Raw genomic sequence first — 11,429 nt, 5'->3', positions numbered from 1 at the left:
AAATGTGTTATACCCCTTGGGACCCACTACCCACCGATTTAGGAGGAAGTTTTGGCCAAGTAAAGGATACCCCATTTAGCTCAATTCTGACCACCAAAAGAAGGGGGGAAAGTGTGCTCTGACATCTCTATGAGATCACAGGCAAAGTAGCATTAAAGTGTTAAAAGTGTTAAGCCTGAAATGTGTTATACCCCTTGGGACCCACTACCCACCGATTTAGGAGGAAGTTTTGGCCAAGTAAAGGATACCCCATTTAGCTCAATTCTGACCACCAAAAGAAGGGGGGAAAGTGTGCTCTGACATCTCTATGAGATCACAGGCAAAGTAGCATTAAAGTGTTAAAAGTGTTAAGCCTGGATAATTCACAAATTTAGGTTACATAACCAAATAACTCTTGCTGCATGTTATAAACTCACAATCCATCATTAAGAAAAAGAAAAAAAAAGAAACGCATTTAAAATATAGTTTGGCATTTTTTTGGTTTTCATTTTATCATTTAGTTTTTATTTTTCTGATAGGGGAACATTTATTCTACTATTGCCTCCTGCTTTTTATGCAAATACTTGAACAAAGGTACAATGACATTACATGTTAAATGGGTTCCTAGGCTTTCATCAACGAATAATGATTCAAAATTTCAACTAATTTTTTTGTAGTTTCTTACTCATTATTCAAATACCTCTAAGGGTTATTCTGTCCCCCTTAAATTATGGGTATTTGCAAAAAAATACCCTCCAAATCTCAATATTTACAAAAATACGCCTCAAATCATCAATTATGGAAAAATTTAACTTCAAAGCAAATAATCATCAATTTTGATAAGTTAATTTGTAATCGGAACATTAAAATTATCAACAAAATAGTCAAACTTTCAGCACCAAGTTGATGATTTGTTGATATTATGGGTATTTTTCACAAAGTTGATGATTTGAGCAGTAGTTTTGCAAGTACTAAGATTTGGGGGGTATTTTTGTAAATAGCCATGATTTAAGGGATATATAGGCAAATGATCCTACCTTTAATCATTTCAAAGTTTTTCATAATATGTTAAAGGAACTCCATTTGACCTCTCTTACCTTTATCCAATTTAAGGATCCTGATTAAATAAATTTTTTTTGTTCATTGCAAAGCTATGAATGGCAATGGAATATAATCGTAATGCAATAGCACTTAGCAGATTGTAGGTTTCTCGTCAAAGTCTTATAGGATTAAACGAATTTTGCCACACAATTTAAAATACAATGTGCGAACTTCTTAGCAGTTTTTCTTCCGTCTGATAAATTAGTTACCCATCATCTATAGTCAATCACCATTATTCCTATCCCAATTAGCCAATGCTGCTCCAAGGCAAGAAAAGTTCCACAAGTTCCGCAGAGATTCTTACAACAGATATCAACATTATGTTACAACTTAGAGTTAACTCCAACTTTTTAAAATATCCACTGTTCATCACAGTGGTTGGATACAAAGTAGTTGATTCCGACATCTAATGGTTGGATATAAAAGTAGTTGATTCCAACATCATTCTTCTGGCAGGTCAGTTGAATAGAAAAGTAGTTGACTCCAACATTGTTCTTCTAACTTACCTGCTTAGGGTTTCTCCTGCCTTACCTGCCTGAGGTTTCTAGTTCTACTAACTTACCCGCCTATGGTTTCTACTAACTTACAAGCAATGTTTTAAATATCGATTCTCAGAAATATATCGGATGGCTAAAATTCATATAGGATCTCAGTTATCGGGATACATTAGGATTAAGTAGTAAAAATCAGAGTGTCATATCAGATGGTGAGCATATATAGTATAATGTTCTAAAATGTAATCTAAGAACATTTAATGCAATATTGAGTCTTCGAGAGAGTTCATCAAAAAAGACCTTTGAGTGAGAAATTTGCGAGTGATTTAGGGGAGAGAACAATGAAGGTGGAGAGAATTAGGGTTACACAATGAGCGGAAGTGAAATATAATAGGATAGCATGGTTTTTGCTTAGTGGATGCGAGTCAAGTACGAAAAAGAATGGTTTTTGCTTCCAAACCCGAACCGGTTCACTTAGAATGTAAATTATAGATAAACGGGCGATTTTTAATCCACGAGAAATCGGCCGCTTTATCGAATTTATACCCATGTATCGGGACAAATCGGCCAAAAATGATATATGATAAATCTTTGTAAAAATCATATCGGCCATGACCCGAACCCTATATATCGGCGATGAATCAATAAAATCGGCTTATTTTTAAAACACTGCTTGCAAACCTAGGGTTTCTATTGGCTTATCCACCATGGGTTTCTACTAGCTGACCCACTTAGGATTTCTTCTAGCTAAGAATGCAATTTTCTAATTCCTGACACCTTCAAGTATTCCATGCAAAGATGACATCACCAAAGCTCTTGCAACTAGTTGTTTTATTCCCATTTATAAAATATTGAACATATCTAATATATATGCTCTGGTTTGAGGGGGTTGTGTTAGATATTATTGGTATTTAGATCTAACAGATATTATAAGATATTATTAGGATATTGTGAGAGGTGAGTAAATATGATTTTATCCCATACCTATTATATAATATCCTCTCAATCTCTATTTGAGAGAGATTAGGGTTAGATAAAATAATAATTGCTTTTTCTATTTCTCTGCAGAAATGAAGAGTTTAAATGCCAAGATAGTAAGGTAAAGTGGGAGTTGCATACCTCCTTCATAGAAACCTCCTTACTTCATGGAGAGACAGATCATTCTGGCACCTTCTCTTCAAATGAAGGTGGACAACATTATTTTCAATTTTTCAACATTTGGAATCTGTTAAGATTAATACTAAGACGTAGAGGCTAAAACCACTATGTCTAAAGTAAAGCGGAAAGAATATCTTGCATAATTGTGAATCAACTTGTGATATGATGGTTAAATCCAAAGTGCTGAAAATTACATCAGAAAATCCAAACTTAATGCATATGACTAAAGAAGTTAGATCCTAAATCCTGTGTTCTGGTCCACCTAGCTATTAAACCTACGTTCAGGCTCAAGAAACGGGATTTTGGGTGTGGTTGTGTTTCTTCTTCTTATTTTAAGGGATGTCTTTCTTATTGGTCTGAAAATTGAACTAAGGCTGCAAAAAGAAAACCAAGACCTGCAGGTTCTGCTTCCTTCTTTTCTCTAGGTGGTGGTGATTGTTTGTTGTTGTTATTGTTGTTGTTCTTGTCGTCAAAAGATGAACAAAACCTAACATAATCCCTAACCTTCTTCTAAAAGAAGCAAGAATCCTCCTAAAGGCTAAAAGGACTTTGATTTCTTTGCATACTGATCCAATATGGTATAAATTAAAAAGAGAAAAATTACACTTCCTATATCATGCTGACAACACCTGGTATCTTGCATTTTGGATGTATGAATAAGTCAATATTTGTAATTTATAACAGTAATTTACAGCATGAACTACAACCCCAATTAGTTAAGGGTTCACCTCATTGTTTTCTGGAGTAGATGGACAGCTAGCAACCTCAGGCAGATGGCAGGGGAAGTAATACTGACAAACAACTGCACTCTTAGACCCTGTAGCATTATCCTCCCACAAGCACTATGATACGCATAAAGAAAAGATAATCAGTAACTCTACCAAGAACATAATAATGACTCGTATGTAATAAACAAGAATGTTGAAAATATTACTAAATCAATGAACATTTGATAATGAAATTTGATGTATGGGGCTAGTTAAAGTTAATATTTCAGAATTTAGCAGCAAAGAGTGAATTTAAGATTTGGATAAACTATACCTGGAGCTTTGAAGGGACAGGATTTTGACTACTAGAAGATACTAGAACATAATTTTGAAGCTTGTATGACACACCATTAATTTGACAAGACTGATAGTAAGTTTTCCCATCTATATCCTGCAGAGCATCACCAAGCCAATGTACGACATCTGAATCTGGCACTGAGTGCTTGTTACAGGCTACGGGTTCATTGTCATTGTTTACGGCTTCATTTGGCGTTAATTCAGACTTCTCTTGAGAGTGTAGTAGAGTATTATTAGACTCAAACTTCAACTCAAGTTGCTTTGCTTCACTGATATTAGGCTTTCCACTAGGAGCTGCTTGACAATTATCTCGGTCATCTAACCTAACATCACTGCCAGTCTTGTCCTGAGATTCTCTCTGTAGCTTAGGTTGCTCTTTTGATTCATCACAATCAAGACTAATAATTTCTTGCTGTTGGTTTGCAAAAACTTCCATATTAATGGGAGATCCAATTTCTTTCGACTTGGTTGGTGCTTCGGACTGATCAGCGGTTAAAGACACAGTGTCCGGTGGGTTTTCAGGACAGGAACGTTCTGATTCAACCTTTTGATCCAATGTAGACTCAGGTGTCGATCTCTCCATGTTGCATGTCAATGATCCATTACTTTTTATGTCTTTATTGGAACTTTCAGGTTCAGAACTAGAAGCAGCACAAACTACAGCAGCTTGTTCAGTTGAGTTACTAACTGAGGTGATTGAAGACAAGTTAGCATCCTTTTTCATTCCAGGTTGAGTATCAGCTGCACATGCTGTCTTTGAATCTCTAGTTAAATCATTTGAGTTAGTCGCTGAACTTGAAGCTTGAGAAAGATGTGACAACGAAGAATTGCCATTGACTACTGGTTTCTGTGGATTAACCTTTGAGGCCAGATTTTGGGTTGTCTTCTCTGAAGAAGCACTAGTTACAGCTGTGTTTGAAGGAGCCTTTTGCGGAGCAATAGTCCTTGTAACTTTACCATACTTGGGCGGGAATGGCTTCCCGTTGCTTGTTATTAAGCATCTTTGGCAGTGCCAGTCTGCTTTAGGAACACCTTCTTTGTTGCCATAAGATTGAAGACAGTTCAAGTGGGTTCCTTTCTCACAAGCATCACAAATTAATAAACTTTCAACATCAGTGATGGTAATTTTGCATACTTGGCAGTTTGTAGGTTGATTTGTGTACTCCGCTGATGGAGGGTTCAAGTTAGGATGGTCAAAAACCTTTGGTTGCAATATCTTTTGCACACTCTTAGAAATGTCATCATGGTTGCTGAAAAAGGAAGGCCCAGTTGCAAACATTACACCCTGTGCAGGTTGATGTCCAATTGGCTGATTTGCTACTGAACTGGGGACTTCAGATGTCTTTGTCCCTTGATTCCTCACGGCTTGACCAAATGCTTGCACATTGCCAACTGCATGAGAACCCGCGGACTTACTGTGGGTATGATCCAGAAAATTATTTGGCTGACCGGGCTTCATAAAAATAGTAGAAGTTGATTGTGATGAAGAATTTGATAAGGTCCTCTCAGTAGTAGCTACATATCAAACATGTACGTATCAGTCTGTATGTATAAGAACTGATTAATGTACGACAATTCCAACAATAGCAACAAAGCCTTTTATCTCAAATTTTTGGGTCAGCTAATAAGAAGTGATTAAACTGATAAGCCCAAATTATTTATTCTCATAGAGCACTTAAAAGTAAACTCGAATGCATATAATCTCAAAGAATATTGAGAACCTAATAAAAACTGACTCCCATGAGAACATATTCTCAAAAGTTCAAGGATAATCATTGCAACTGCACGAAGATCCATACCATAATTGATGCGTATTTTGTTATCATGTTTAATGTGTTTTTATCAGGGTGACTTTCTTCTTTAAAGGATAAATGCAGTAACTGTCGTTTGCACATGTTCACTATGTCCAGGTTAACTGAAGTCTGCCACGGTTAATTCTTCGATTTAACTTTGCTCTGTCTTACTAATTTTATATCTACAGAAAAGGCATAATAATTTTAGTAAAATGTTGAAAAATCCAGTAATATAAAACAAATGGATGGACATAGATGAGTAAGCTTTTCATACAAATAGCACCAAAGAGAAAGTAGAGAAAATCCCAAGATTTATTCTGGTTGCAAAAGAATTACAAGAAAATAGAGAAACCATAAGGCAATACCTTGTAATTGTGCAATATAAGGTGGCCCATTGGGTCGTCCATCAAATCTGAGATGTGTTACTGCATGAGGCTGTGATAACAAAGGAGAGTCTTTTTCAAGATGGCTGGTGGATGATTTTAGGGCAGTGGTGGTGAGCTGTGAGTCACTGACATGTGACTGCTTCAATGAGGAGGTTATGGAGTTTGTAGCTGAAACATGTACTCCAGGGGAAACACTACGAAAGCCTCCAGCAGAAAATACCATAGGGCTCTTAGAAGATGATCCATGCGTCAAAGTACCATGGGACTCTCCCAGAGGATGTTGAGAAGAACAAGCAATAGTCTTGGATTCTTCCATCTACGGACCAAATAATAACACAAGATATCATCACCTCTGAACTTCTACTCATTAAAATACTAAAATCTGAAATGTACACAAATAATAGAGATTCTACAAGGGAGTTATAGAAAGAATATATATTTAATCTTTCATAAAGCAGCCAAAAACTTACTGCAGAAATGCAGTTCTGATTGTGGAACCACTTGCATATAGAACAAATAATGCCAAACAATTTTTTTTTTCAAAACAAAGCCAAAAATAAAAAACAGATATTCACCAGAAAGGGAAAAAAACAGGGTAAGAAGACATGAATGTGAAGTAATGAAGATAGGGGCAGAAAAGTTTTGGCAGGTTAAGGAGTATATCACTCCAAGAGAACATGAATGTGCATAAATCTGAAATATGAAATTGGATAAAATTTCTCATTCGCTAGTTAAAGTGCAGTTTTCACCAGAAACAAGGAACTTATCCTGATTTGTTAAAAAAAAGAGTGATGTTTACAAGGATTGCACCTTATAGTAAAACAAGATTTCAAGAATTGATGAAGCATGTGTGAGCTGTGCAATGTCTAACACTGTACTAGGTATGTAACTCCAATGAGCATCAACAATCAACAATTTAAACCAACGAAAGAGAACTAAAAAGAATATCTCGACAACAAAAAAGAAGGCACTGCCACAATAATTATACCTTTCTTCCGTTGGCGAACGCATTAATACATCTTTAGAACAAAATTCCCACCAAAATTCACCAAGAAAAAGAAGGAAAATTCCACGAAAAATCCAAATAAACCATACCTTCCTCTTAGTATGCAAGAGCCTCTCTCCAATGGACATCTTACTCGGCCGGAACCCCATCATAGGATCCCTACTCCGATTCAACCCTAGATCCTCAACCAAAACCCTAACCGCCTCCTTGGGGATCAAATCCTTAGGCTTAAACTCCTTCTCACAGATCTCCGTCAGCTTCTCCCTCGCCTCCGCCACCAGCGCCTTCTCCGCCGCCGTAGGATCCTTCCCCCCTCTCATCTCCCCCATCGCCGAGAGAACCATCACGATCTCCGCCACCCGCTTCAGATCTCCGGTCCTCGCCCTCTTCAGCAGAGTCGGATCGTCGCTTCCCTCGTCTCCCATCGAATCGAACCTGAAACAGCGAGAGATTCGAAGAGGAATCCATTAGAGAGAGAAAGCGAAGGGGGAGAAAGAAACCCTAGGGGCGAGAGAGTGAGAGAGAGAGAGAGAGAGAATGAGAGAGAAAGGGAGGGAAAGGGGGTTTAAATACCGGGTAGGCGGGTAAATTAGAGAGAGGGTATATGAGCGAGTGTTTTGTGTTGAGATGGCGGTGAGAGTATGAGATATGGGGAGTTCGCGAGCAGGCGATGAGAGAGGAGAAGGGGGGGCTTAATTCTCTTTTTTCTTCGAGGAATAATAATGATAAAATTGCGGGGGTAAAGTTTTTATTAAAAAGGGAGCGGCGAGGAGAAGTGGAAGGTCTGCTGTTTGGAGACATGTAGGAAATTCGGTGCTTTGCGATACAGTGGATGACACGTGTAAAAGAGCAGATGATTCGGCGTGATTTGCACTGTTGCCTGTTCTTGCATATAGGAATCTTATAGCGAGCCTAAAATTTGACAAGCCCCCGAGCTAATAAGACTGGAGCTGCGTCGGGTTAGATCGAGTGGGATTTGGGCGTGGTTGAAATTTAAGATACTGGGATTTAGTAAAGGATCAATTTAGAATAATATTTTCACTTCTTCTGCTCCAAATTTCATTTATGTACTTTGCATTTTATTATAGAAAATTTGAAAAATAAATATTAAAATTATGAGTTAGAAAATTATATGTGTTATATGGTTAGAAATAACAAAACGAATATGACCCAAAAAAATGAAAGACAAAAATAGCAGAAAGAGAGTTCAAAACAAGAAGGAAAGAAATATATACAAAAGGACATCAAAAACTTTAGTGAAATGTGATTAAAATAATTCAGCCCAATAAAGAAGAAAAAACGTAGTAAAAAACAAAAAACAAAAACAAAAACAAAAATACATGTGACTAACTGCGAACTAAAATTGGAAATTTCAATTAAATAAAAACATAGTTAATGATGATAGGAAAATCTGTAAGTCCTAGTAAATTTAAAATATATGATATAAAATATTTGTATTTTCTACCCCGTCTATCTTTCGATAAAGTTTTAAAGTTAAATTGGTTTGTTCTATGGATAATTAATCTTTTATAAATGCGGGGTGCTAGAATATGATTATAGATCTCATCTCAATACAAGCGAGTTTAACCAGATATCAGCGGAGTCCAACAAGCCTACTAGTTCTTTCACATTATAGAACACATTGGTTTTGTTGCGATCTGTTCTACATATGTCAAACAATATGAGCAAATTTACAGCTCCAACTAAAAAATGAACACATCATCATACATCTCCGAAAATTTTACTATACTAAAAGAAAAACCTACCAAAATTCTTGTAAATGATTACAGTTAACTACAAAAGCATAGTGACTATGTTATTACATCTCATTTTCAGGAGTAAGTGGATTTGAAGCCTTCTGTAAGAGCTACGACCTTCGCAGACACCCTTTTCTGCAGCTTAGACACAGCGTGTCGGATATCCTATCAAGAAGATGATCTCGTTTTAGCAAACCACACACGCATACAAGTACAGTGACACATGATAATGTATTTAGCGAATACTTGCCTCTGTTTTATAACGGGATGAGAAGTGGGTGAGTAAGATGGCCTTGTTGCGAAACCACTGGGAGTGTTCCATAATCTACAAAGTGTGCGAACCTCAGTTCATCAGTTGGAAGTTGCCAATACCAATAACATCATTTTTGGTTTAGGATATCGCGAATATTAAGTCAGCCAATTTTTATCAAATGTACAAGAAAGAAAAAAATTATCAAATTGTGCTTATTTCCTGCAGATCTGGATGTGCATAGAATTTTGAAAGAAAAACTACTAAGTGATCTATCTCTGACAAAAGTAATTTACATTAAGCTCTTCAACAAGTAGTTTTATATAAAACTTTACAAAAGAAGGGTTTACTCAAAGGACGTTTTAGTCCCTAAGGAAATTTGACATACTAGTCTATATTTCCCTTTTGTTAGTAGACCCTCCATTAATTACATTCTTCCATATAGACACCAGAACTAACCTTGGTGCAAGTATCAGAACTAACCCATGGTAACATGGTTATACTACAACTTTATCCGTGCCTAAACATCCCAAGGCCATTTCTTTCAACCCAACCAATTCTTTTAGTCCCAGCCCTGGTCCTCTCAGTAACTTAAACTAGGCTACCAACAGAAAGCTATAAGACAGATAAAACATATAAGAGATTAATGGATGTCGCAATTTTATTCTACACAAAATAGGTAGATGATATAGAGAACCAGTTACCTCAAACAAATGCATATGACCACGTTCCCGTGCTTGCTCAATGTCGCATTCTTCATCTAGAAAAGTTGCCTACAATCACAAACAATAAGACCAGTCAATATTAGGATAGAGCAGTAGATTCACTTGCATGCCATTAAGGTCTATGAGAAATCAAAAGAATGACAAAGGTTATAAGTAGACGTAACCCTTAAAGATTATGAGATACGCAAAAAAAAACTCCCAACCAAACTGCTAATCATCATCACCATCCTCCTCCAAAAAATTAGCTAAGACCCAGACTTAGGCTGACTATGGAGTAGGGAGCAAGATCTGAGAAAGCAAGAGAACTGGCCACTAGCTGTTAACCCGGCTTCAACCATTTTGAATTGGAGAGTCAAGGTAACTATGAACAAGATTGCTTATCATAGTCTTGCCATGATATGGCTAGCTAGTAGATAAAACTAAGATCATTTTATTCAAGTGAATTATCTCAAATATCTAAGGAACAAGTTTCTAAATTTCACTGACATGCAAAGGATCTCACAAAATAGGTTAGATAACACTTTTTGCAAAATATAGAACTACATTATCTCTAAGGCAAGGTTTTAACCGAATGATCCAAATGGGATCACACTCCCAATGCAAATTGTAAACTGTCATGTAATGCAAATCAACATTACTATCTGGCAAAACTTTTGGATAATCTTCTAGAAATTAAGCAGTACAATAGTTTCCCTATATGCAAAAACTAAATGCTAACATGAGTATCCATGTTTTCACGGGGAAAGCAAAGGGGTGGAGGAAATAGTGAGGATAGGAGGGCAAAAGGGAGAAGAGAGGAAAAACCTCAGTGATAAGAACTTTTGCTCTTAGGGCATCTGCATTTCGTGGCTCCTGTATGAAATCAGACATCGTATCTCCTGTAAATGCAACCTCTGGAGACAATATTGTGTCTGTAATCTAACAACAAACACAAAATCAATTGGCCAATTACAACTTAGTACATAAACCTAAGCATTAGCTCCTAAAGCAGGTTTTATTACAAACCTCAACGCCTGAAACCTTTAGTTTCTTAATCTGAGGACCCTTTAAGTGAGCATACTGCTTTTTTAACTTCTTTCTCACTGAGTAAATTACATAACCCTGAATCAAATGGGAGAATTTCTCAAATATCAACATAGAATAACTGAACTATTGCTGACATTATTTTAGGAAAAACAACAGATTTAATAAACAGTACCTGGCTAGGTATGACATGGTGAGTTCTAAATGGTCTGACAACAAGGTCATTCCGTATTTCATAAGTCTCCCCTGGAATAAAGAAGGAAATATGTAGTGACTACAGGATAAATCCTAAAGGAAAAAATATATATCAATGAAAATATAGCAACCATACCCACATCAAGCGCAACTAAATCATGTTTCAGCTCATCCTTGCTCATGGATCGATGGACCTCAAATAGCTTCTCAACATCCGCTTTAATGCTTGGCGGAACAAATATCGTTGGTGGTTTTAAGCTGTATAATGCACGAGTTCCTACATACATTGGAAGACCTCCCTGCAACCAATATATTTGTGTTTATCCATTTAACACATTTACAGGTACAATAGTAGTAACACCAGGAAAATATCATAAACTACATAACTAGTAAATCTTTAAAGGATGATACAAGTATAGATCCCGTCTCAAAAACCCACTGCCTAAAGTGTAAAGGACTAAGATTTTTTTTTCTGAGTGGACAAGCCTGTGTGAGAGT

General features: G+C 36.6%; 2 protein-coding genes across 5 annotated transcripts in view; both read right to left on the bottom strand.

Annotated features, from left to right (window-relative positions):
* Positions 1 to 7,688, bottom strand: part of LOC109840118 — a 16,653-nt gene extending 8,965 nt beyond the window's left edge. The window contains exons 1-6 of one of the 3 annotated variants that reach the window (XM_020408632.1): positions 7,555 to 7,688; positions 7,071 to 7,416; positions 5,955 to 6,291; positions 3,774 to 5,311; positions 3,461 to 3,574; positions 2,694 to 2,749 (exon numbers count right to left, since the gene is read on the bottom strand). In XM_020408632.1, the coding sequence (XP_020264221.1) occupies positions 2,699 to 2,749; positions 3,461 to 3,574; positions 3,774 to 5,311; positions 5,955 to 6,291; positions 7,071 to 7,406 (2,376 nt within the window). In that variant the 5' untranslated portion in view covers positions 7,407 to 7,416; positions 7,555 to 7,688 and the 3' untranslated portion in view covers positions 2,694 to 2,698. The remainder of the gene's footprint in view (positions 1 to 2,693; positions 2,750 to 3,460; positions 3,575 to 3,773; positions 5,312 to 5,954; positions 6,292 to 7,070; positions 7,417 to 7,554) is intronic. The other 2 variants (XM_020408633.1, XM_020408631.1) reach the window with 2 other exon arrangements.
* LOC109840119 (nuclear ribonuclease Z-like) overlaps positions 8,582 to 11,429 on the bottom strand; it is a 5,009-nt gene continuing 2,161 nt past the window's right edge. The window contains exons 2-8 of one of the 2 annotated variants that reach the window (XM_020408634.1): positions 11,068 to 11,230; positions 10,912 to 10,982; positions 10,719 to 10,814; positions 10,518 to 10,631; positions 9,693 to 9,761; positions 8,989 to 9,063; positions 8,582 to 8,903 (exon numbers count right to left, since the gene is read on the bottom strand). In XM_020408634.1, coding sequence (XP_020264223.1) covers positions 8,814 to 8,903; positions 8,989 to 9,063; positions 9,693 to 9,761; positions 10,518 to 10,631; positions 10,719 to 10,814; positions 10,912 to 10,982; positions 11,068 to 11,230 — 678 coding nt within the window. In that variant the 3' untranslated portion in view covers positions 8,582 to 8,813. Of the gene's footprint in view, positions 8,904 to 8,988; positions 9,064 to 9,103; positions 9,604 to 9,692; positions 9,762 to 10,517; positions 10,632 to 10,718; positions 10,815 to 10,911; positions 10,983 to 11,067; positions 11,231 to 11,429 lie in introns of those variants that run through there. The other variant, XM_020408635.1, reaches the window with a different exon arrangement.

This window comes from Asparagus officinalis, chromosome 5 (assembly GCF_001876935.1).
Source record: "Asparagus officinalis chromosome 5, Aspof.V1, whole genome shotgun sequence".
In the NCBI taxonomy this organism is placed as follows: Eukaryota; Viridiplantae; Streptophyta; class Magnoliopsida; order Asparagales; family Asparagaceae; genus Asparagus; species Asparagus officinalis.
Note: the sequence above shows the minus strand (reverse complement) of the source record. Positions and strands in the feature narration are given on the sequence as shown.